At 39.7% G+C, this 27,706-nt stretch overlaps 1 protein-coding gene across 1 annotated transcript in view; it reads right to left on the reverse strand.

Moving 5' to 3' along the window:
• LOC144536788 (alpha-1,6-mannosylglycoprotein 6-beta-N-acetylglucosaminyltransferase B-like) overlaps positions 1 to 27,706 on the reverse strand; it is an 83,522-nt gene that overhangs the window by 11,785 nt on the left and 44,031 nt on the right. Inside the window, exons 7-12 of the mRNA XM_078280067.1 lie at positions 14,044 to 14,175; positions 5,999 to 6,132; positions 4,770 to 4,900; positions 2,542 to 2,697; positions 2,164 to 2,310; positions 1,501 to 1,617 (exon numbers count right to left, since the gene is read on the reverse strand). Of these exons, the coding sequence (XP_078136193.1) occupies positions 1,501 to 1,617; positions 2,164 to 2,310; positions 2,542 to 2,697; positions 4,770 to 4,900; positions 5,999 to 6,132; positions 14,044 to 14,175 (817 nt within the window). The remainder of the gene's footprint in view (positions 1 to 1,500; positions 1,618 to 2,163; positions 2,311 to 2,541; positions 2,698 to 4,769; positions 4,901 to 5,998; positions 6,133 to 14,043; positions 14,176 to 27,706) is intronic.

Raw genomic sequence — 27,706 nt, forward strand, 5'->3', positions numbered from 1 at the left:
TTGTCTGACTCTGTGTGCGTGTGTGCTGGGGCATTGTGCCTCCAGTGAAGGGGTCTATCAGTTCTCTCAGTGGTCTGACAGTGCAGACGGAGACAGGGCAGTCAGCCAGGGCTGCTGAACTGTAGCTTGTCTGACAGCACAGACAAGATGCAGAGATGAGCGCACACACACACACACACACACACACACACACACACACACACACACACACACATTCCTATTATCTCCATGCACACCTTCTTATCTGCAAAAGGCCCAAACTATTACAGAATGTTAAATGGATCATGCAGACAGCTGTCTTCCTACTTCACATGATCCCTCATTGCCCTTAATGCAGTTAAAAGTGATACTTTGCTGGAGCATTACTGCAGATTTTTCTATGAAATACAATATGGAATTAGCTAGATGGCTTAAAAAAATATGACATGTGATGTCATTTGGCCACAGTATCATGATCATCACTTTGTCAGATCTGAAAACAACTTCAAACCATAAGAAAAACCTACAGGAGAGTCAAGTTGCTGTAAACGTATCTCCTATAAGTTTTGTGTTTGTAATGACACAAGACATGTTCTTTTTGCAGTATCCATAGCTATGCGCACTGCCTGAGACAATGCTTTCTCTAGATAATTAAAGCCATGTGCAGAATAGTGATCTACTGCTTACAGTAATCTCTAATTCAGAGTGTCAGTTTGATGCACCTGACATTTTAACATTTGTAAACATACTTAGTTTGAGATATAAAAGGTTTATGCTGTGTGCCTGGTTGGAACATGTCGCACTCTAAAGTCTTCCAATTTAATGAGAACAGATAGCTTTCGAGACCATGCAGACGTTTAGTCGATCTAAAACTCCCTCTCAATTCTTCTGTTTGTCTTTCTGTATGTTCATCTCTCTCTCTCTTTTTTTTCCCATTTTCTCCACCTTTGTCGTGCTGTCAAGAAAGATTTAATCTTAATCTTAATTAACCTTTCTCCCACTCTTGGCAATTCCTACATCCTCATATTTTCTGTCAGCCCACATTTCCTGCGTGGAAAAGTTAAGCACTCTGCAATATCAGACTGCTACCTACGTACTGGCAAAGTCGCTCTGGAAAGTGCCACTGTTGCAAAGCGACTGTCTTATCATAGCTCCCTGATGGCAAATGTAAACAAAAAACACAAACACTAGAAAACAGAACAAGGGCATATATAAATCTAACCTTACTGAGTAAAATAATTATGTTTTTTTATGTTGCTAAATTGTGCTCTTTTTTTAATACAGTTTATCTTCTTATTTCATGCCGAACAGATTTACATCAGGGATTTGATTGCTAAGATCCCAGCTAGTATTCATATTCAAATCAACAAGGGTGATTTCATGACGTATCAGTGCAGAACACCTTTCCACAATTATGAAGCAGACGACCATATTGACTGAAGGACAAGCTGAATGGATAGACCAGCATACAATGTACACGTCTCAATTTCTTTCCCTACAGCGCACAGTGGGTAAGAGTACCTTGGTCCTCATGATTTCCCTGATGGCAGAGTCGAACTCCAGGGAGTTGTTGTAGTCCACCGTCATGACGTGAGGTCTGCTGATGTACTGCTCTGCATATGGGTGCTGGGAGGACACCTACAGAAGACACAGCAGGACATACACTAAAGGCTCTATGTGTCTAAACTAAATGTCTTAAAGGGTAATTGTGGGGAGTTACATCATCTTGCTTATTCTTAACCTTTCCCAACAGTAATGATGATGCTGTCATTAAATATAAAGTATTTTTATTTTGGGTATTTTAATTGTATAAAATGCATATCTAATACATATTTTACATGTCTAGTTACACATTTAGAGCAGTGCTATCATATTAACAATTCATAGCATTTCAACAATGTTCTTCTCAGTGCTATAAAGACTGCACTGGGCCGGAAGAAGGCACTGCAAGAATTGCTCCAAAGTTGTGTGCACAGTCATTAATAGCAACATAGATTGTGTTGTTCCAGCCTCTTATTAAGCGCTAACATGTGCTGTCTGCACCTACAGTTTGTGCCAGTTCTTTTGAAAGATCTACTGAGGAATAAAGTTACGTAGCAACTTGGCTGGTAGTGAAAACTGCAGTGGCCAAAATATTCTCATCAGTGACTAATGGTGGGGGAGTAATGAACATAATGAGCGTACCTCTCTAGAAGTGGGCTTGCCTCTGAAAAACTCATGATTGAGTGAGCTGTGAGGCGGGTGGAACTTGGGCTGCAGGAAGATGCAGCCATTGGCTATTGCTTCCAGAGGGGCTGGGCCTTCGTAGGGGAAACCAAAGCCAATGAAGAGCTAGAAAACATTCAGGAACGTTATTTTGTAAATATGGTAAGTATTAGCTTCAACATGTTTTTTAGATCAGTATTGTAATGTGTTGTGTGTATACCAAAATCTGTTTCCGGATAAATGTGAGTGTACTGTACAAGACTTGAAGCTGAGATGCACTCAGAATGACACCAGCAGTGAAAATGCAACATGATGTACATGTACTGTATGTAGGTAATATTTTCTTCACTGTCTTGCCTTGGCCTTGCGCAGAAGTTGCTGCAGCTCATGCTGGGGCAGCAGGCCGTGGTTCTTTACGAAGGCCGGGACCTCCGGAGGTCTCTGGGTCTCATAGTACACTGTACCGTGGACCTCCATGTACCTGTGGAGAATCTGCAGGAAACCTTCTTTACCCTGCTGGGATAGGAAGGGAAAAACATAGGTTGGTGTGATTGAGGGCCAAGGGTTAAGAAAGGATATCACTTTAACTTACTTATAGCAGTGATTTTATCTCTGCTTATTTTTCTATTGAGAATAACTGTGTAAGAAGAGAGAGCCAGAAAGTCACACTGTCAATGTCATGGTTAAGCATGATGATTGGGACAACCAACCAACCAACCACCAACCTGCATCAGTTAACAACCAAAACTGAAACATGTGAATGGAGCGTAACCCTGAGCCAGGGTATTGACTTGCTCTCTGCTGTTGAGCAGCTTACTGTATCCCTGTGCTGTGGTGTGGCCCCCTGCAGCAGTAAATGGAGGCTGTAGTGATCAATAGCTTCCTCTGTGAGGATTTTCCCAGCCAATTAGGAGATTAGCTCAAGCGCTAAGTGCAGCAGACAACATGAATTAGCAGAAGGGGAAACATGGGTGTGGAAGAGTGCAGATTCCATATCTCTCTCTCTCTCTCTCTCTCTCTCTCTCTCTCTCTCTCCTAACTCTCTCAACATGCATTGGATTAGGACTGATAATAACAATGTTCTGCTGTGCTGGTTTTTATCCCTCACCTCATTTATTGAAATGTTGATTTAAGAAAATTAACATGTGGAGTCCGATTTGCACGGCATGTCGTATGGGTACGATGTCAAAAGGGAAGCATATTTGCTGAGCCTTAAATCCTTACTGTTGGGACTCCTGTCATGCTTTCTATTCTCAATGTCACATAAGTTGTGTACAAAGAAAATGGTGGCACATTGACCACACAAGATTCATGTAATTTAGAAACAATAGGACCTTGATTTCAGACAGAGGTAGACAAAAGCAAACCTCTAATTTGTTGCCGGCAAAGCACAAAATTATAAAATAATAGCTATAAATAAGGTGGGAGCGACTTGAGAAGACCAATATCATCATTAGTGTTGCATTGGCCACATTTGTCAAGCTATAATCCCAGTTATAAGAAATTCAACACAAAACTTACATGCTTTCAATGACTTTTCTTCTACATAATCACTGTTGTACATGAAACTCTTGAAGAGTGATGGCTGTTCCTGTGAATGCTGCAGTGCATTTGAGTGCACTTGTGACCAGTAGCTTCCCATGAATCACTTTACTGGATCCAACCCGACAATAAGTGTGTTTGTATAAGTGCATGTGTCTATTCCTTGACTTATTAACGGCTCAGAGTAATTTATGCTGCATGAGTAGGGTGTGAGATGTCCTGAGAAATAAATGTAATGTGGTAAAAGTAACAGGCACTTACCTGAAGCTAACGCGCATCCAGTCGGATTCACCACAAAAGAAAGAAAGAAGAAAAGACAATCAAATTAGACAAAAACAATACAACAATGGGGTAAACAAAGAAGAGAGCTAAGACAAAAAATACACATTACTGTACGTATCCTGCCTTTTTACCAGGTTATCGTACTTTTATAACCCCTCCATCACCCATCTGTGCTCGTCTCTTTCACAAGCCACAATGATAAAGAAATCCAGGGAATTGTACAGACACACAGTGAAAAGTACTGGCAGCAAACAACATCTTTACAATAATTTTAACAATGGAGGCACAACTGTGCTGCTCTACAATATGCAGAGGAACATGCAGGCGGCTTTTGAGAGGAAAATTGCCTGTAAATTAAAGCTGTACAATTGTGTATATAGAGCCATATGAAGCTGAGCTGTAATAGTGCAAACAGCGGGGGTGTGAAAAATGCTGTCATTGGATTTTTCTGTTAACACTGCAGTATATTGTGGGGGGTATTGTGTGTCTGTGTGTGCATGTATCGACGTTGAAAAAGACTGCTGTATGAGGAATTCAGAAGTAACCCCTTGTGCAAAACTCATCTTTTTTAATTAAACAGAAACATTTCCATGTATGTGTGTGTTTATGAAATGATTTATATGTGTATTTTACTATTACATATTACCTACATATATGTTAGTTTGTGTGTTTATTTTCTGTAGACTGTATACTTTGTTGCCCTCCAGGAAATCCATTGACTTTGTACATGGAAACACTGAACAGAGATTTGGTATATGTACCTTCCACATGCTGGCCTCTTTACCATACACTACGGCCATGTTGTTGACTTTGTTCTGCTGGATGCTTCTCTTCTCCGTCTCATTCAGCTCCTCCGAAACGAAGCCCATGAATGAGTTGTCTGGTGTGTGAGCTGAATTTGTGTGTGTGTGTGTGTGTGTGTGTGTGTGTGTGTGTGTGTGTGTGTGTGTGTGTGTGTGAGAGAGAGAGAGAGAGAGAGAGAGAGAGAGAGCGTAGTAAAGTAAGGCAGGATAAGTAGTAAAGAGAGAGAAAATACAGATAGAGAGGAAAACAGTTTCATTGTTACAAAGAGACAGTGAGAAAAGACAGAAAAAGAGCACTACATCCTTGTATTATAAACAGTGACTGTTAGAAAGCCAGCTGCTGTTGGTTATGTGAGGCTGAGATGCTTTTTTGCAATACTAAGGTGAACTGAAATGGTTTCCCCAGTACTGACTTTAACTTAACATGATCAAAACAAACTAAATTCGTGATTTTACACCTTTGTACTGCATCCTCACAGTCCTTACCTATTTTTTTCTTTCTGCAGTGTACATTCTTATATATTTAATAAAAGTAATAAATTGTGGCTCCTGCTGCTCTTTCTTATGAAATAGTTAATTATCTTAGGACAGTGTGAACTGTGGTTGTCTGCAGTAGGCCACATTGACTTTATGATGATCCTGCTGTTGAGTGCCAACTATAGCTGACAGAGCATAACATTGTTGAGTAGTGAATATGAGAGCAGAAGAGAGTTAAATAGAGTCAATGTTTTTAGTCAGGAGTAGTGAGGAGACAGACAACAACGAGGGCTTTGAAAACAGCAGATCAGACATATTGTGTAGCATTAAACAGAAAAAGAAAAGCAAACGTGATGAGGAACAGACATAGCTTGAAGCTGTAGTGTTGCTGAAAATAGCTGCATTAGACACATAACTCCAAATTAATGTGAACAAGCAGCCAGACCTGTCAAGGAAAGTGAAAACACTGTCAAACTGGTGACAGATCTGTCTGAGTGTGTGACAGCTCAGAGTTTTGAAGTTATAAAATATAAATGATTGTGTTTTACACATTTAAAGATACGATATGAGAGTACAATTTTTTTTGCAAATCCTATTTATAATGTAATGTGTAAATCAATATTATTCTGTACTATTCTGTAAAACAACCATTAGTATACTGACAGTGTGTGTAGCGTATTACAGAAAGTGTTGTGAGGTTTTGTTCTTACGGAACATGGTCATGTACTGCCTGGCGTTGAGGTTCCAGTAGCCCCAGTTGGTCCGGTAGCCGTGCAGCGTTGCATACTCCTCATGATTGTAAGCTGGTTCCGTCCCAAATGTGTCAATCACTCGGATATGACATCTGTAAAGACACAGCACAACCACTTTAAAACAAACATGTTCCTATTGTCTTCCAAGAAATATCAGGAATGGATTTTTTCCCTTGTGTGTAATCATATGTAATTACAGCTATGTTATACAGTACAGTGATATAAAGCATTCAATACCTGTTTATACACCAGTTATGAATGCTTCAGGATGGAGTTATAATTGTTGACAGAATAATAAGCAATACGCAAAATAATAAGCACATAAAATGTCCATTTATTTGCTTGCAAGTGCTGTGTCTTTTAAAGTGTTACAAACCACCAGTAATTGGTATAAAAGTGTTTATATACGACAAATAAATGCAAAATGGGGGTTTGGTTAAAATAGTATTGCCAAAATATCAACTGTATGTTTTGTATTGACACACTGTATGGAAACCACATAAATGAAAATGATGCTTCTTCATCTTGTGTATTTATATTTAACGATATTTAGGCCATCACTACATAATATTAAGTCGTTTGTGTGTCTTGTGCTTCACTTTATCGCTGTCTTATCTTACATGAAGTTTGTGTTGCGTTTGCATTAACTGCAATTTTATGAGTAATAGGCACATTTTTTAGGTGCAGCTGAGAAACTAAGAAATCTTGAATCTGCATCACAGCATTATCATTTATTTTCTAAGATTGGTGACCTCAGACAAATCTGAGCTCTGCCTCACTTGCAGGATATGCATGGAGTCTTGTGCCAGGTGCTGACTATTACATGATAGGTTTTCGCAGATTGGGACAAACTGAATGCAAGGTGCAGCACAAATCTTGCATTTTCAAGTTAGTAAATCTGGCCCTGTGTGGTAAATCACTATGTCTCCAGCTTTGACAAAAGGCTTAATGACAGAAAACTACTAACAGCACAAAACAGTTACAATATTTAGCACAATAGCACACATAATAGTACATATTTGCAGGTTTGTCAATAAAGAAACAAACAAAAGCTAACAATATACAGTACAATATAAGCCAAAAAATAACAACAGCAACTAGCATTTTTGCCTACGAGTTGCCAAGTGCATTGTGGGAGGTTTGACATGAAAATTACAAGACTAAAGGTGTTCCAGGTGAAAGCTTAGTAGCATAGCACTAAAGTACTGAGGCTGTGCATCAACACACACACACACACACATACAGACAGACAGACAGACAGACAGACACACACATGATCATGTAATTAGAGATGGGTACAGCAATAGTGATTCATGTGAGAGTCTTAGTAAAGGAGGAGAGTAGTAAAGGACTACTGATGCCATCAGCTGTCTCAGTCACGTGAGCCTTGCCTTTCACATCCCAGCGGCCCCTCGAGAGACTTCTGATCACAGAGGTTTGCAATCACTCGAATACAACATGTAATGTTGCTATTCTGTTTTATGGTCTGTTGAAGCTGCTCACAGTGCAGAAATTGGTTTCCTTGTCTGTTCAATTATGGATTTCTGACTGTATACCTGTGGAACATTGGTGTAAATGGTGAGTCAGAAAAACAATCTTGGACTTTGATTCTTATAGCTTTTCTGACAGCTATAAAAAAAATAATAATATTACATTCCTGTATTATAGCTGCACTGCAAATATCTGAATGAGATACCCTCAAATGAGTAAGGTCATCGATGTCTTGTGTCTCACCCACTTACAAACAATCAAAAATGCTGGCTCTCTAACTTTCAATGTCCACAATTTCCTAAAACAGCATTTACCTTTGTATTCAGGCATCTGCCACACTTAAAGACAGGGGGTTTGGTTGACTGTTTATATATTTTCAGGAAATGTTGAGTCTTGATAGAGACAAGGTGACACCTCGGTCTTGTTTGACACTTCTTCGATTTTTCTGTCAATGACTGCAGTACCCAAGAGGTCAACCAATACATCAACAGTGATATCTCTCAGAAAGGAGCTTTTAAAAATGGGCCTATCTGCAAAAGAGTTAAAAAAAACATGCACTTATCTGTGGATTGGTTTGAAGCACTAAGGATGAGATTCTGCTTAAAATGTTGTGTGTCTATTTGAAAGGGTCACAGAAAGCTGACGACAAATTATTAATAATTAATTTAAGTTTCACTTGTCTCTGCCCTGTCTCCCTTCCTCCCTCTCTCCAACCTGACCTATCACATTTCGCCAGCTCTGAAACAGTGAAAATGTTTCTGCCAACCAATAAGAGGTCCCAAAGGGGAGGGAAAAAAGGAGTGGAAGAAGAGGGGATAAGTGGAGGAGTAGCTGAGCTGAATATCTATCCGGAGATCAGAGTATGGGGCTAATCTGGGTTAAACGGCTGCTCAGCAAGGCTCAACAGTACTCTGGGGTGAGAAGGGAATATGGCAGGGTGGTGTGTCATCACCCACAGTTTTAGCTTCAGCTTTAGGGGAGTAAGACAAACCAAGATATGACTGGACAACAACAGACATTTTAATTTTAAGCAGTATTTCTCCAGATAACCATGCCCGTCAGCGGAGCATTCGTAACCAGTGTTTGAAATAACGCTGTTTAAAAGAACGACGTTAGGTAACAACGTTATTTTTTCAGTAACGGGGTAATCTAACTAATTACTTTTCCTGTTGTTACAACGCCGTTAACGTTACTGGACGTTAAATGCGGTGCGTTACTATGCATTGATTGAATAAACTGTGTAATCCGAACGCACCCCTGGCTCACAGCTAGTGAGGAGGTGGGTTAATAACTAGGTAAGCAATTATGATTGGCTAAGGCAGAGTCATGTTTCATGGTAGCCAATCAGAGCCAGTGTTTTTACACACATGCCAGCACACACGCCACACACACACACACACACACACACACACACACACACACACACACACACACACCAGCTAAACAGAGATTCGATGAAGCAGCAGAGATGGTGATTCAGGAGCAATCCGATGAAAAGTTGGCATTTTCAAGGTGGAGATATAAGCACTACTTCAAATTCATTGTGGTCAAAGGCAGGAACGTGCATGTAATGTGTACATTATGTCCAGGAGCGAAGACTTTGTCGACATCCGTTGTAAGCAACTCTAATTTAATGAAGCATCTAACAACGACACACGCATCTACAAAGCTAGTGGCCAAAAACACAGATACCGCCACCACAGATGATAGCTCGCCATCCACTAGCAAAGAAGGACTCGGAGCAAAGTTCTCCAAGCAGCAAAAGCTAGATCTTTCTGCCTCACAACAAAAAAACTGCTAAAAACAATCCAAATTCTTTGACATATAGCAACTTTTTTTTTTTTTAACAGTAAAGCAAATAGTTACTTTCCCTGGTAACGAGTTACTTTTATTATAGAGTAATTCAGTTACTAACTCAGTTACTTTTTGGAACAAGTAGTGAGTAACTATAACTAATTACTTTTTTAAAGTAAAGTTCCCAACACTGTTCGTAACAGCACGCCACCCCTAACGCAGCAGTAGTGAGAGATACAAGATAATCCTTCACTGCCTGAGTGAAAGCAATGCACTGCAGAGTTATATGCTGATGTCGCCAGTTTACTAACCTGACGCACCAGATGGTTTGTTCCACAGAACCATCTGGGAAAATGTCATTGGATAATGTTTGGAAAAGGGCAGGCATGTTAAAAAAAAAATACCTGGCAGTATGAACTATCTGTCTCTCATGTCCGTTGTTTTAAATGACCAGACACACACACACACACACACACACACACACACACACACACACACACACACACACACACACACACACACACACACACACACACACAGCTGCCAATACCTCCTAACCGGATGCTAATTGGTTCGGTAAGCTGGTAGTTCAGACACAAATGGATTTTCATGTGATCTCGCGAGAATATAGGTAACCAGTTTCCTCCTCTAAATCCAGCCTCTGTCTTGTCTCCCTTTTAGTTTCCATCTCTGTCTCTCTTTTTCTCTTGTTTGCTTAACTGTTGAGGTACTTACAATATGGTGTACATTAGTTGCAAAATATACAATAAGAAAAAGTGGTACTTTTGAATTTTGTCCTGGCACCAAAAGAAATTGATAGATAACAATCACCACAGTACTTTAGTATTGATTGCACATTGGTTTGCAGCATTTCAGTAACATCTGTGTGGACAAGTAGCTTTTACACAGTTGTTACACCTCAGCATATGTAAACACAAGTATTACAATTTGTGTAATAAAATAAAGGACATGTGCTCTCATAGAGTGCTGTTCAAAGACAGGTTGAATAGGCATGTGAAGAAACACTAGAAACTAGAAGATCACTTGGAGAGCGCAGACCTCCGCCAAGGCAGTACTGAATTTTTCTATTAGGAATTAATTTCTCCGATCATTCCGACACCACATGAATGCAGCACAAACTCTATAACGCAATGTTAACGAAAGTGAAAAATAATTTTTGTATCCATCCCTTGATTTGGATCCGATCCAAAATGTTACTGGGTTCCTTCTTGGCCCATTCTACACCCTTCCACATAGTTTCATGAAAATCGGGCCAGTAGTTTTTCCGTAATCTTGCTGTAAGACAAACAAATAAACAGACAAACTGAGGCGAAACCTCCTTGGCGGAGGTAATAAAGAATCAATACAAATGGTTAACTAGTGCTACAGGCAGTTTTACACTTTTCACATTATGCAGTAAACCTTTATCTTAGTGACTCCTTTCTTTCAAAGTGCAGTGAAGTCTACAATACTCCCTTTTCCATCTACCATTTATCTCCCATTACTTTAGCAGATGCTGCAGCTTACTCACTATGTTACACCCTTTAGTCTTAGACTTTGTAAGGTAGAACTACTTGAGCAATGAATACGAACTGGAGCCATGGTGTTTTTTTAAATGTTTTAATTTAAATTGAAACCGGGGTCACTGTTAGTTGGGGAAGACCCTGAATTGGAAAGAAGCCCAAGAACATGCCAGGGATTATTTTAATTATGTCAGAGGAGCTGTTACAATGTTGCCAAGTGACCTAAAAGTCATTCCCCTGATTGATAGACTACAGTAGATGTTCTTTTATAGTATGTGTCCAACACCTTGGACTAATGAAACCCTTTGGAACTAATTTTAAAATAATAACATATTTAGATTGCCATCAAGCTAATAGCAATGCTTTTTCTCTCTCTACCAAAATCAAAACAAACAACCAGATACTGATAACTCAATGAAAACTGCTCTTTTGCTAAAAGTTAGTGATGTGTCCCCAAAGAGTCAGCAGGCTCCAGGGAAGCACAGGTATAGCTCGTCTTGTGTCTTAGTAAGGAGGTTTTTTTTCTTTCTATCTATCAGAGCAGTAAATTCAGCATGCAGAGGAAATCAATACGCTACTCCTATTATCAGATGAGTTGGTGTGATTTAGGACAATCTCTTATCGGCTTTCAGCATCTTTAACGGCAGCACAGATGCAGATTATACCCCCTTGCATGCACGCACAATCACACAAACACAACAACACTCCGAACAGGACAGCATCGTGTTGTCCAGGCATAATAAATGAATGTGGATGTCGGTGAGAACATAAAACAAAAGTAATTAAAGGGAGCTGAAGGGCCCCAAAGCTCAGAGCACTTGATTAATGATGTCTGTCAGCACACAAAGCTCAACTAGACCGGTCTAGCCTAACGAAGCAAGAGAGAGAGAGAGAGAGAGAGAGAGAGAGAGAGAGAGAGGCACAGGGAGAGAAAGACACTGGGAAAGAGTGAGGCGAATAGGTATGTCATTTACCTGTCCTAAACTAGTGGAATTGTGGGTTAAGATAAATGGATGAAGAGGTTAGGCACGAATGGCTGATAAATAATAAATAAAGTTAAATACAAGAGAGGGAAAATATAGAAACAACTGTAGTTTTCTTGCTTAGATCAATACAAATTATTGGTATTTATTATATATGTCATACAGCTGACATAAATTTGAGTGAATTCTTTAAAGCTTGTTGTGTTAATAATTCTGCCCTGGACGAAATAATTGAATATCCTGGGCATTCTTCTTCACATATTTGAAATCAGTGAAGCGCATCATCTTGTGAAAGTTAGGATAGATGTTCCTCTTTCCATCCAAATTGCTGAAACATTCAGATAATTCCCTTAGCGCGAGTTTCTGGGCGAACAAAAGAACATCTCTTACCAACACTAAAAGTCACATTCTGTTAGGGAAAGCAGAAATCAAGACTCCACACGGTAATGATGGAGCGGGAGGACTGCTGACCTCAGCAAGCAATTAGGTACAGACTGCTGGCTGACTGGCATCTTGTCTGGGGGAATTGTGGGATTGTGTGTGTGTGACAAATCATGAGAAAGAAAGACAGCAAAACAGGTTGTGTGCTGGGAAAATAGCCCACCCGTAATGCATTTCTCTCTCTCATAATTGGATTTTAAAAATAAATGGAACAGTCCTTTATATGTGGTGTCAGGTTGACGCTAGACACGTTCCACTCCTCTTTTTTGTGGTATCTCTTTCTCTGTTTTCTCTTTTATCCCTTGTTGCCATCTCTCCTTACACTTTTACTGTTGTATGTCTTCCTTTTTCTGTTTCACTTTCACTTGGCCTCCTAGATACTCACACATGCCCTCTCCTCTTTTATTTTTCATTGCTGCTTCTTTACGCTGGGAGCAAGAACAAGGAAAGCAAAATGTCAATTGCTGCAACCACATACATGGAGTAGACAGACATGCCAATTTATTGGACCAGGGAAGATCAGTGGGACAGAGGGGCTGGCTGCAAGCTGTTTTTAAGGGGCTGGAGAGGACAGGGCTCAAGCTGGACTTTCAATCTTATGTGTTTTTGAGACAACATGGAAGATAATACAAGCTTGTGTTGCTGTGCTCGGCAGGGTTGTGCAGCTGGAGTTTTTTTTTCAAACACTTCTTGTTTTGGGTATTACTTTATTGTTTTATTGCTTTAATCTCATGACTGTCATGGCCTAGTTTCCAAGTTGTTCCGTCTTTGTAGCAATGCCAAAAGCCATTAAGCACACTTTTGTAACAGCACAAAAAAGCCTCTCATCTTTTTACCATCTCACTAATATTTCTTCTTTTTCATAAGGCAGATGTCTCCTGTTTTTTTTCCTGTCTTCCTGTCTCTTCTTCTTGTGTGTTTAATGGCCACCCTGCTGCTGACAGTGAACCTGAGTGCATTAAAACATCTATAATAAGCTGTAGAAACACGGTTTGATTGGAAATCGGTCCACGCACAAACTGATGTACATGTGTCCCAATGTGCATGCATGTTGAGTTGTCATTTTCTCATATGCCTCCAATCTACTACTTGTGATATTTATATTATTCTTGCTGTGAAGAGTAATGGTACATGACAGGTAGTGCAGTGCAAGGCTGTGTGCGTGCGTTGTGAAGTTGTTTCAATACATCACAACATGCAAAATCATGTGTTTGACATATTGTGCATTTGCACTTTAACTGGATGAGAATGAGTGGTTAGAGGGAGGCAGTATATGTATGTGTGTGTGTGTGTGTGTGTGTGTGTGTGTGTGTGTGTGTGTGCATGCAGGAGTGTGTATCTGACAGACAGAATGTGTGAATTTAACAAGCTGAATAAGTTACAGTCAGAGATCTGGACAGAGACATAGACATCTTATTACCAGCAATAATAAATCAATAAACACAGCCAATAAACGTACCTGCTGGCCAGGAAAATTGCTGACACACACACATACAGTGAGAACATAGAGATACTTGGAGATACTTGAATCCACAAGCGCACACACACACGCACAAGTTTACTAACCTGACGCACCAGATGGTTTGTTCCACAGAACCATCTGAGAAAATGTCATTGGATAATGTTTGGAAAAGGGCAGGCACGTTCAAAAAATACCTGGCAGTATGAACTATCTGTCTCTCATGTCCGTTGTTTTAAATGACCAGTCACACACACACACACACACACACACACACACACACACACACACACGCAATGCACAACCACTAACTTGTGTTTCTTGAGTGAGAGCCCCATGTGTTGTTTCATCTGCTGCATGCCGTGGTAGTCAGTGTAGATGAGGTCAAAGGGCAGCGGGCCAGTCAATGGGCAACTGCCTCTGCCTGGGGGCACACCGAGGAACCTGCAACACACAAAACAGAGTTTAGACAAGTGGAGAAACATAACCGACAGAGAAGAGAGAAGATTCACTCCAAAAATACTGTGAGCACATAGACTGCACTTCAGAGCATCCAATCATTCACTGTTGACTTGGACAAAAATAGTTTGGTTTTGTTAAGTAACGGTAAAGAGAAGGTGAACATACAGTACAGCAGTGTTCAGAGTCAAATGCATTCATGGACGACTGAAATGTGGGTTTCACCTTTTTTTTTTCTTTTTTTTTAAATAAAAAAAAAGCTTTGGATTTACTTCTGTATTTATTGTTACCTCCTTTTCTGGGATATTGATATGCAGTAAAAACCTACTAGTGGAAGGACAGGCCTTTTATTTTAGTTTAATTCATCCATTTATTGTGAAAATATGTATTAGTCCTCTACTATTGTCTCTTGCGAGGTGGCAAGTTTTCTATTGCTTGTTTACATAATTGTGGAAGTGACACGAGTCAACTTTTACCAGTGTATTATATCATCACTGGTCATCTGTCAGCCCCAACTCTAATAATAGAGAGTCACGTTCAGCCACATACAGCAGCTAATTAGTAAGAGTCCACATTATCATTAATGAATCAGTAATCAGGTATAGGCCATTTTAACAGTATATTTCATTTAGATGTGGTGACTTTTTCTTTATTAAAATATGGACCTCAGATGATACTGTAAGGGTTTGTAGAGTAGAGATATATTCTCATTCCACTCCATTTTTTATGGACTATAATAGCTTAATAATGTTCTCAATTATCACCCTTTTCTGAAAAATATGTAGTGGGCTAGTTTCCATCTTGCTTACTGCTAGCGGTGTGGCTCCAAACAATACTAGTCTGTTGGTCGGTCCACCACTTAGGAAACAAAAATAATATAAGTGTTGGATAGATTGCGTTGTGTCAGTCAGTCAGGAACAGGGAGTGCTGAAGTGGAAGGGAGTGCTGAATTACACATTTCCATCAGGAGAAGAACTGAGTGGTTAGCATGAGCAGTTGAATCGGCAAAGAACACCAGCTACAGAGACTAAATTTCATCAGCAGAAAATCCTGTTTGATTGACAGTTGATCTCTGAGAGGCTTTCTCGAAAGAATCGTACCAGAGGTAACCATTTTCAGAATGCATGCACCTTTAAGAAACCAAAGGAGCTGTCGCCCTGGAGCTGTTAAGCTCAACCTGCTGAGCTACACACCAACACAAGTGAGAGAAATAGACTGTGAAGATGGCAGCATCAGCCAGAGCTGGAGCACAGCAACACAATAAACTGTTGTAGTCAGGCTTGTGGGAACTCCTTGCAATGTGCACCAGCATTATAACGACCACCAGCATGCCCTTCACAAATCTGGGTGACTGCATTAGAAAGTAAACCAACAAGGTGATGATGGGAAATAATCAAATTCCAATCACTGTTTACATCTCTCCTTGCTTTGGCGAGGTTCAAAATCGAATTCCCTGGAGTGAAGGAAAAAACACAAAAAGAGTTTTGATTGAAAGTTGAATTAAAGTGTGTTTGTTGATCAGATAGTATATTATGGGTTATGCAATCAAAGTCAAGCTAGGGTGTACAAGGGAAGCCTTTGGAAAAATATAATTCAAACAAACAGGATGAACAGAGCTGAATGCGTAATGCCAGGCTGAACTGAACCTTACAGCATCAACATCAGTGACAACAACAACAAATGGTAAATGTATGGAGGGAGAGAGAGAGCAAGTAAAGAGAGATAACCTGAGGTGTTGAGGTTTTGTGTGTGTGTGTGTGTGTGTGTGTGTGTGTGTGTGTGTGTGTGTGTCAGATGCCTAACTGTAAGTGCTTGTGTGTGTATGATGTATACTTGTGTTGTGAAATCCAAATGTCTGTCTGTCTGTCTATTGATATATACACTCCTACCACTTGTGATTACAACAAGCCCTTCAGAGAGACACACACACACACACACACACACACACACAGGGAAGACATATTATTTCTAAGTGTTAGATGTACTGTGTCCAGTTTCACATCCTTGTTTGACTCAGTTTCAACTTATTGATCGACTGAGGGCCTCTCTGTTACTGTGCTGACAGACCTGCTATTGGATATCTGACCTGTGAGTGGTCTGCTGGCTCTTACTTAGCTATTATTTCTGTGACAGATAAGGCCAGAGGCTAATGGAGACTGCAATGCAATTTGTACCCCCAGTGAGTTTCATCCTGCTATGCTAGGTTTACAGTGGAGTCTTTTTGGCTGCACTTCTTGTCCAAAGAATCATTTGATAGTGTTGCGAGGCAGCACTTACATGAGCTCTGCTGGCAAAAAGAGTTGTTTGATGTAGTGGATTGAAGTGAAAAATTAATTAAAATGTGGTATTACTGCACTGTAACAAATGCATAGTTGCATGTTAACAACTAGTCTATTGTAATCATATTTACTTGCTCATTATGCGAAAACAAATATCTTCTACAAGTTATATAATTTTCTCATGATTATAAGACACAGAGGTCATTTTTATGAGAAAACATCGTTGGATGTTTATTTAGTGAATATGATGTGGTTCTGTATTAAGTGCAAATACTCCTAAACCACCACACCTGATATCTTACATACTTTCTCTGTTATTACATTTTAGGCGCTTCCTTGGAATCAACCCCGAGAGTTGAACAAAGGCAACCCAGGGGAAGGTGGTGTCAAAGAGGACCGGAGGCTGGTCCATAAAAAGGCAGCTAGTGTGATTCCCCATGTGGCAACCCTCATCAAAAACTTCTTGTAATGTAAGTGATGGGGGACAAAATCCACAGTCCTTGTTGAAAAACTGTGAAACTATCCTTTATGTTTATTTTAGTGCTGTCAGTTAAACGCGTTATTAATGGCGTTAACGCAAACCCATTTTAACGGCATAAATTTTTTTATCGCGAGATTAACTTTCTTTTTGGCCAAGCAAACTTTGTAGTTTTTTTCACATGCTGTTGCACCAACTAGTAATGTTAGAAAAACTACAACACCACACTGGATCTAGCTAGACCAGAACCAAAACAACAGGCGCGCCGCACACACTTGTTTGGGCTTGCGAGCCGGCCAAAGAGTAGTAGGCTACCGTTACTTTTTGAGTGGATGGCGAGTGCGAGACGCCGAAATGGATGCCAATAAGATACTGAACGGAAAGTTTACTTTTAAAAAGTTGTCGAGGGGGACAGTAGTTTCACCATACACAGCCTGTACGACACGGAGAAAGCAGCCCAACTGGAACTGCTGCAAAGTGCAAATGCTGTCTCATTAGCCGGTGATCAGTGGACATCAGTGAGTAACTATTATCAAAATGATTTAGAAGTTACTACACACTATATTGACTATGTATATCAGCATACAGTTTTAGGACTGTGTTGTTTGTATTGTTTTTTTGACTGTTTTTGTCATTTGGGACATTGTCCACCCCCTTTTCTGTCCAGGAGAATTGTTACAGTCCTTATTAGAAAAACGTAAAGGTTACAAATGTCGTGCTGTGGCAACTGGTTTTTAAAAAAATAAACAAATACAAATCTTAAAGTCAAGTTCATAAAGTAACTTTCTTTGCATTAATTTGATTCCCAATCAAGATACACTGGTAAGAATTGCTTTCCATTGTTAATATGTACTTAAAAACAGTTCTGAAATACAAAATAATACAATTTTATTCATGTGATAAAACATGCGATTAATTGTGATCAACTATAGAAATTTGGCGATTAATCGCGATTAAAAAAATTAATCGTTTGACAGCCCTAGTTTATTACAAAAACTTCACATCTCTTATTTTTTCCACCCACAGCGGGCACTGTAATCACAACTGTAATGATGCCTACATACAGCATTTTAGAGGCTACCAGACTCCTTACTGTAAATCAAGAAAGAGGGAAGCTACACTGATGTCCCAACACAAAACAGAGAGTTACTGCATTTCGAATCTAAATGAACTAATTTTTCATAAAGCTTTGGAGAAAACACATCAACAGGTGCTTACAAGGCCTCACCACGAGGGCTTTCTTGCGTGACATAATAATTATACCTAAAAGATCTACGTGCTAAACTGTTCTCTTAAAAATGAAAGCTGAAGGTCAGAAATTAACTCTCTCTCTGATGTGAAAATGAAGAGAGGGCAACACTGAAGATTGGAGTAGGAGAGGAAGAAAAGGTTTAAGGGGAGGATAAGGAGGGAGAAAATGAAGTATGTCTTTGGATGAAGCCTGGGAGTGTTCCTGTGACCATGTTTTCATCCAAGGTTTGACAATGAGCATACTGTATACTTAATAACCCTCCTAGTGTAGCCTTTCCAGATTGTTGTACTCTTTGTCCTCCCAGATTGCATATGCTCACTTTTTTTCTTCCATAACAGAACACGTACAGCCACAGTTACTCACTCCTCCCATCCTGTGAAAACCTCATGACTTTGGACTCGAAGTTTGGGAAGTGTGACGATGAGAAAAGGCTCAGAGGAGCCTCGGCCACACACTGTATATTCCCCTGTCGGTACTTTCAAAATGAGGATAATAAAACTCTGGACATGCTTTGTTTTTTATTGTATCAAGGTATTCAATGAAAGCGGTTTCATTGTATTTGTCATTAACAGAAATTTGTTTACTTTGATGTAGAGATGCACCGATTGACCGGCCGGTGACCGGAATTGGCCGATTTTCACATCATCGGCCATGACCGGGGACCTGCCGGTCAGTCTGACATATGCCGATTTTATGCCGGTCAAATGCACTCAGGCGCCGCATGATTTACATCGCGCAACAGCAACACCACACGTGCACATGCAGGGTTTCCGCTATATGCATGTAGCTATATGCATGTAGCTATATGCATGTAGCAGCGGCACACTGCCGCTACATCAGCTGTTTATGAAATGTCATACAGTCGTAATTATAGATGGCTCGAACAGTCAGCCGCTCTCTCTCTCTCTCTCTCTCCCCTCTGAGGCCGCACTCACGCGGGTCCCGTGAAATATGACAACTACAGTTTATCGGAAAATAGCGTTGGGCACACTGACTTTGATGAATTTACTGTTTATCAGACCCCAGATGAGACAAGAAGCTAACGTAAGCAAACGCTGTGATCCCTCTGCCTCTGTCGCCCCGCTGGCCGCTGTAGGAGACGCTGTGAATAAAAATTTTTTTAAAAAAAGAGACGCTGTATATTCCTCCGACAAGCTTTATTAACGTTACTGTTTAAAACGCTTTCCATGTTAGTGGGGATGCATACCGCTCAAAACCAACATTAAAAACGTAGTAATCTTTAAAGAGTTTAGTTTTGTTGTTAAACTGTGTGTAAAATGAGCGGTGACGTTAAATCATCTGTTTCAGGTAACGGTGCTCTAGGGTAACGTCTATTTGCTGGATTGTTCCGAGGTAACCATCGGTAGCTAACGTTAGCAGATAAGCCCGTTGACAGCAACGGTAGTGTTCATATTTATGCACAATGACACATAAAGAAAACTTGCTAAAAAAGGAACTACACGCTGTTTTCAGGTAACGCTACTGTTGACGTTCAAACAGGCCTATGTGTATGTTTTGAGAAATATCTTTATAGCCTACTGCATTAAGGCTATATTTATGTTATTTTTATATTTTATTGCCATTACCTGTTTTCATACATACAGAAGTTTAGTTTGCTAAATATATCAAATTTTTTTAGTTGGATAATGGATGTGAAAAGAAGGAAATGGTTCTTCTATAACATTGCACTTTAGATGTGTGTGAATTTCCCACAGTAATTTATATAGTTCTATTTTATAGTGATTGATTATCTATTTAAAATATGTTCTATGTTCTATGCAAAATGCAACAAGATAGAAAATAAATATATGTGTGTGCTGTAAAGTGGTTAGAAAAAATGAAATCGGAATCGGCTAAAATCGGTATCGGCTGGCCTAACTAAAAAAAAATCGGAATCGGCCTAGAAAGTTGTAATCGGTGCATCTCTACTTTGATGTTTTCTGCTACTGCAGTCTTTAAGTTTGTCTTTATACATTTTACATTTTATAACAATGAGCTCAAACTGCTTGTTTCAATTAAATAAAGAAATACTCTTAAAACCCAGAAAATAAGCTGTGCTTTAGGGATGTGGAGTTAAGGTGTCAATCAGTGCTTGCATTTATGTCAGTGCATCGACATATTGGCACTATTGACAACATTACACGCATTGTCAGTTTATCAATGCCTCAAGACTGAAAAATATCCAATAAGGACGACATGTTGAGTCTGAATTAATTTTCATATGAAATAAATTCAAATATACTCTCATCAACGCTTTGTATCACACACCCAATCAAGCACATACACACTCTTAGTGTTCCATCTTAAGCAGAAAAAAAGCTGTTATTCATGATGATAGCTACACCTTCTGTGGTTATTCATTGCGGAAAGCCAGCAATAAGACAATATGTACAATCCATTTTCATTACGCAGCGCTGCAGCTCAGTCAGGCCTTTTGTTTGCCTGCAGATGTCACTCCGTGTGTGTGTGTGTGTCTGTCTGTCTGTCATAACAGAGAGGAGGGGGACAATGATGCCAGTAAGAAAGGACTTGGATAATTCCATAATGCTAACTGGGATTCAAAACAATAAAAAGAGAGACAGACAGTAAAGAAAGCAAGAAAAAACACAGACCTTAATGTACCAACAGCTGAGAAAACAGTAGCACGACAGAATACAAGCAGCTCCTTGATATTTCAATTTCTATCAGCAGCACGTTTCTCTCATTCTTTTCCTCTAATCCCTCTCTTTTGGTAGCTATTCAACCATAGCATATCGGCCAAGAGTGAAAATGAGTTGTTTATTCTTGAAATAGTCTAATTTTTCTCTCTCTTTTGTTAAGGAACGCTGAAGGACAATTTGGATGATAAAACTACATTGAATACCTGACCTCTGTATGGTTTATTTTTTTACAAAGCCTAACTGAACCACCTTTGATAGATGTTGGTACATTATCAACGCCCTGCTCACACCTTGTACAGGACAATTCAATGGCATGCAACTAAATTTGGATGTACTGCTAATTGGACACACTGGCCCTCATTTACGAAACGAACATACGACAGAAAACAAGCGTAAAAGCGGCGTACGGTCATTTCCATGCAAAGCTCGGCATTTATCAATATGGACGTGAGCGGAGGCTACGATCAAATCTCTTTAGAAGACCTTAATGCGCCGGTACAACAGTACACACGTACGTACACGGGCCATGGTGGAGCACTCCATCGGATTGATTAAGGGCAGATGGCTCTGTCTTGCATCAGCGGCAGGGACCCTATACACGGCAGAAAAAGTCTGCAACATTGTTTTAGCCTGTGGGGTTCTCCACAACATTGCGCAGGAAAACAGGGTGCTGTGATTGGTGTGATACGAACGTTTCATGAATCACACGTGAAGCCTGTCATAAGATGATTTCTGCGCTCATATCTGCACTGGTTTCTACGTTAGGTTGATAAATGAGGGCCATTGTCCCTGTGTTAGAAACAGACAATGTCAGACTTGTTACAAACAATCAAAGAAAACAAGTGTTGAAACAGACTTTAAAATTAATTGAAGATCATTTTCAAAATGATCATCATATGTTAATATTCAGCCTTCCAAAGCCGTAGTTTTATATTCAGTCCTCAATAATCTTTCAGATTTTGAACATTGAAGTATGAAGTCAAAACTAGAGGTAGAATTTGCAAATTGCAATTTGTATTACTGGCACTGTTTACAGTAAGTACAGTTACCTAAGTACAAATTTGAGGTTTGTACTTAGTATTTCCATTTTATGCTACTTTATACTTTTACTCCACTACATCTCAGGAGGGATATATTACGTTTTACTCCTCTAAATTTGTCTGACAGCTGTTACTTTTGAGATTTCAATTTCTCATCTCCCTCCTATCCAGGGAAAACGTGTATCTCCAAATGCGGTGTTCTTGAATTTTAAATTTTTCTGATAAACTGAAGGATTAAAATTAGCACAACCTTAAATAACTACAGCAGTAAAATAAAACACACACACAAATGCAGCAGTAACATTAATTAATTAACTGACAGGAAGCATTTCCTGCATAATGGGAACTGCTTTTACTTTTGATACTTTAAGTACATTTTGCTTATAATACTTACTTTTACTTTTAAGATTTTGAATGCAGGACCTTTACTTATAGTGGAGTATAGTCAAAGTGTGTTATTGCTACTTTAACTTAAGTAAAGGTTCGGAATACTTCTTCTACCCTAGCTTGTTTCCTACATACAGATGTTGGCACAACTTTAAAGGAATTTAGAAGGTTTAATCTGAAAATGTGGCTGTGAAAAATTAGCTATAGTTTGCAAATATACATTTTAAATGTTTACTGTAATTGAAATACTGGGAGAAAAAAACAACTAATAGAAAGCCAGTTAAGAAATCACAGCATTAAACCCAGTATAAAATCAAGCTACAGTATATAATGTATAAATATACAAAATCCAGTTAGATTTGTGGCTCAACCTTTGAGACATATTGAATAGAGTCATACAGCAATTACCGTAGTGCGTATCAATATTAAACGGATCAACTCCTTACTGTAGATGTATGAATGCTGACACGCAGAATAGACCCTATTCAGAGGTTCAAAATAGACATCAGTAATACACACACTGACACACACACTTAGGATGGCAGCTATCCCAGACACAATTCGAGTGCCATGCAGGGCCACACAGGAGTCCAATTACCCAAGGTTCTCCTGTCTCTTGGCTGGCACCTAGTCAACAAGCCCTCGGAATGAACACACACAGGCAATGAAATGCCATGGAGTAAAAGAATACATGGGTGAGGGAGGGCAGGGGAGCAGCGCACCAATTAATGTTTCCTTTGAAATATCTATTTACTGTTGAGAGGGTTCAGAATCTACAAAGCCTGTTTAAACAAACCACTTCATATTGTACATGTTATGGTCCATTGCTCCTGAAACCCTTTCAGAAGGGCAATGTCCACTGCTGACCAAACAAAAACTGGCCAAATTGGAAAGACAAATACATATGGAGGACGTTTACAGCTGTGATGCTCAGCCTGTGGATGATCATAGTGCATTATCTTTATCGTCCAAATTAAGAATTAAAAGAATATATTTTAAACTACAAAACCAACCTGATCTCACAGAATTCCATGAAATGAACACGGCCCCTTAACTCAAAATCTGTGGCAGTTTCACGGAATCGCAAAACATTCCGTGATGGGCCCACAGAAGAATTCCGTTAAATAAACATGGCCCCTTAAGTTAAGGAAAATGTCATGGGTGGGCTTATGGTTCCGTGACATGCGGGAAGAACGGGACGGAAAAGAAGAAAGCAACTTTAGGAAACTTGACATGCGGGACACAAACCCCCGTCTCCTGGGTGAAAGTCCTGTGTTTGACCCATCCACCACCCCAACCCACCTCCTTACGCGGAATTTCGGCCTTACATAGTACTCTTAATACCGTACCGTAGTCGCTCTTAATGCTACGTCATCTTCCCATTGACTTTACATTGGCATTGTTTTCCGTGGTGGCCACACGGATTTTTCACACATTCCGTGCCACCACCACGTAATGCGCCGTTAACAATTCGTGATCATTTCACGGAATTCTGTGCGACCAGGCTGTACAAAACATATTGTCTGAAATGTGGCAATGAATGCTTTTGAGAATTCTATTTGGGATTTTTTCACATTTTGCCATCTTGTGATATACAGTAGACTGATATAAGAAAATATTCCTATTAGTATCATAACATTATGATAACATTATTATTATGAACAGCCCAAATGTTCACTGTAAAACAGGATGCAGTATATTAAATCCTGTGTTCACATGTACTTGATATTTGACATTCCTTCCTTCTCCGTCTTATATAAACTTTCTCAGATAAAAAAAAAAAGATTTTAAAAATTGAACTCTTTGCTCATTCAGTATATGAACAATTAATAGTATCTCAGTGAAATGCTGTACAGTATGTGTTTGCAATTGTTGTGTGTGTTTGTGTGCATGTGTTAGTTATGTGTTCCTGTGCATGGTGCTATATAGCTATTCCGTTCAATACCAAATGACTGTATTGACCTCCTAAGGAGCAATTTAGCAGGGTGTTATTAGTCGCACAAAATGAACAATAACACAGTGTATTGCTTGTGGAGAGCTTATATCTGTCATTTTGCCCATAGGTCTATTACTGTATGTGTGTGTGTCTAGGTCAAGTGGTGCAGAAATGGAGCCATTTTATCCTTTCTCACTCCTGCTTCCTGGTCTGTACTTATTGTATGAGTTAATGCATAGGTCTGTTATGCCTCTCTGCCCAGTCCCCTATGTTTGTGTGTCTGTGTGTGTGTGTGTGTGTGTGTGTGTGTGTGTGTGTGTGTGTGTTTGTGCGTGTGTGAGAACACACGATCCATACTGGCCACAGGGATGTGTGTGACTGACTGTGTGTTGTGTGTGTACTTAAGTTAAATTTGTGAGTATAAATGCATTTCCACAGTATTTCTGGGATGTGTGTGTTTGCATGCATGACACAAAAGTTGAAGGGCATTCCAATCAGTGCTGTCAGCTAAAGTCATCCCCACTGTCCTGGCTGACAGAGGGTGAGACAGGGTCAGCAGTGAGAAGAGGGTGGAAGCAGCTGAAACTGTGACCAGCACTGCACAGAGTGTATGGGTATATACCTGTATGTCTGTGTGTGTATTCTTCCATGAAGAAAAGACATGACTGAACAGACTGATGGTTATGTTTGGCATCAGATCCAAATGAAATCTAGATACAGTTGTGGCAAGGTTCACTTCATATTTACTGTTCTACTGGGCTTGTTCTCCATCCCGAGAAGAAATTGTTAACAACAACCGTATATTCTGACATCTAGAGCTTTATAATACATTAACTAAGTTGTGTCTATGCACTTTTTCCTCAATTTCTATTATCAAAGAAAAAAATAGCACTGGCAGAATCAGGTCTTTGTTGCACTTCAATGTGGTGAAAATGTTTTGATGTTTAATCACATCTTTGTTTTTACACTTTTCTTCAAGCAAGTAAAAGCTAATTAAAACAATCCCCTAATTATTTAGTTATTCTAATCATTCAATTCATTTAAATAAGATTAGATTTTATTTCAGAACCAAAACAACAATTTGAATGAAGCATTTTAAACTGCATTATAATAGTAAATTGTTCTAAATTCTTTTGATGTCTTAATTGAATGAGATTAATCTACAAAGGTATTGTGCATGCAAAAAAAAAATACAGTCTCCATTCTGCCAGGAAAGAAAACAAATATAGAATAAGAATATGGAAGTGTTCAAGCCAAGTGAGCAGATTTAGAGAGTAAAGATGTTGGAAAAATAGAACTGCATGTTTTAACTTTCATCAGTAATGTTTTGCTGATTTTAGGAACAAACTTGGAGGGTACTGTTGACCTGGCAAGCAAAATGTGTACATGTTTACAAGGCTAACTGACTGAAAACTATTTCAAAGAAGGGCCATGCAAAAGTCAAATAGTGAAACCAAAATATCTTAGTCCTAAATGTCATCAAACATCTTGCCTTGGTGTTGCATAAGGTAACATCAAAAGGTTTCTGCTCTAAAACTTGGTTTAAATGTTTACCACCGTGACATGATGACAAAATTGTGCAACACCAGCTTGATCCTCTTACGTATGTGCGGACCCTGGCAGCTGTAGGCATCATAATACTCCCATTTTAGGAAGACAAGTCTACTTTACATATCAAGAAGAACCTCAGTGATATGAGTGTGTGAGTACGTGTGTGTGTGTGTGTGTGTGTGTGTGTGTGTGTGTGTGTGTGTGTGTGTGGTAGCATATAGCTTGAATATTAAGAAATCCTGCCTGAAAAAGTAAATACTGCTGCAATTAAATGAGATACACACACAGCCTAATCAAACACTCAAACATCCATGTAATCATCTGTTTCCACATCCGCCTTTGATTACACCCAGGGGATGGCAATTTGTGTGTGTGTTGGCAAAGTTTCTCTTACTTGACACACACACACACACACACACACATTTACGACAGTGCTATAAGCAGCTGACAGGCCCCAGTTATCAGCCAAGGCAGGGTGCACTAGATAAAGGAGCCGCAAGGCATCATAAACACCAATACACAGAGAATACAGAGAGAGAGAGAGAGAGAGAGAGAGAGAAAAAGTGCAGCAGCGGGAGGGATGAATCAGAGATGAAAGAAAGAAGAGGCAAAAATCCAACACTCCTGTCAGAGATAATAAAATTCTCAGATGAAGAGCTCCAGTGGAGAGAGGGAAAAATAGAGACAAAGGGGGAGGGAGAGAGAGATGGGGAGCAGAAAGGTAAAAGGGGAAATGACAAGTTAGACGCAAGGTAGCGGGTAGTCAGAGAGAGAGAGAGAGAGAGAGAGAGAGAGAGAGAGAGAGAGAGAGAGAGAGGATAAACCAAGTGAGAGTGAGCGAGAGGAGAGAAGAAAATGTGTAAAGAGGAAAAGGAAGGAGGGTAGGGCCAAAAGGGGAAAAGAAACCAGGTAATGTTAGTTAGTAAGAGTTTGGAACTAGTAAAGTGTGTGTGTGAGAGACAGAGAAAAAAAGAGAGAAGGAGAGAGCGAGAGAGAGAGAGAGAGAGAGAGAGAGGCAGATACACAATGAAATAGTATATCATATCTATAATAATATCTGAATAATTTTTAGGCTATGCTCTGATAAACGATATTACTACTGTACATCCCATGTACAGCATACATTGAATACCCCCCCCCACCACCACCAAAGTGAAATAAGAATGGAAATTACACTTTTATAACCTCTGAGGTCTCTGGATGGTATACAAATACAGATAAACACGCATGCACACGAAAACACACACACACACACACACACACACACACACACACACACACACACACACACACACGTGCCTTTGCTAATAAAGCCAGCTCCTGCTTTGTCTCCCAAGACCTAAGGCGGTCCACCCATTTCCCTTCGTCAGCAACTTTTGATCTAATCCCACTAAATCAAGAAGAATAAGAGTCGGCATTGGTTGTGAGGGAAGAAGTCGAGGGAAATGAAAGCAAACACAAACCGACGGACACGTGATGTGAGACCACACAGCACGCACATATTGAAATGCATATGGTGGGATACGCATGTGTAAATAGATACTTTGGCAGATATACATATCATTATGCTCTCACACATGGTGCAGATCAGATAAATCCAATTTGCAACCTGCCACCGGCACACAGGAAGGAACGAAACGGAAGAGTGACAGTCAAATGATTCAGCAGGCAGATGCCTTTCACTCAAGTGTGGAGCCAACACACGCATATTGATGAACGTGTAGGAACAAACACTCACAAATCATCAGGAGTCAAGTAGTCGTGTGCAAGTGCACGTATTTAAGTGAATTCATTAGTATTACCCTGCTGACAGGGCAGAGCGCCAACTGAGAACTAATTTTCAGCGATGTGTGTTGTAGGCCATTGACCCTCTGAAGCTGCACTCAGCTGCCTAAATTGAGCTCGAGGTCACACCTGAAATTAGAGTTTTAAA

This window comes from Sander vitreus, chromosome 2, assembly GCF_031162955.1.
Source record: "Sander vitreus isolate 19-12246 chromosome 2, sanVit1, whole genome shotgun sequence".
In the NCBI taxonomy this organism is placed as follows: domain Eukaryota; kingdom Metazoa; phylum Chordata; class Actinopteri; order Perciformes; family Percidae; genus Sander; species Sander vitreus.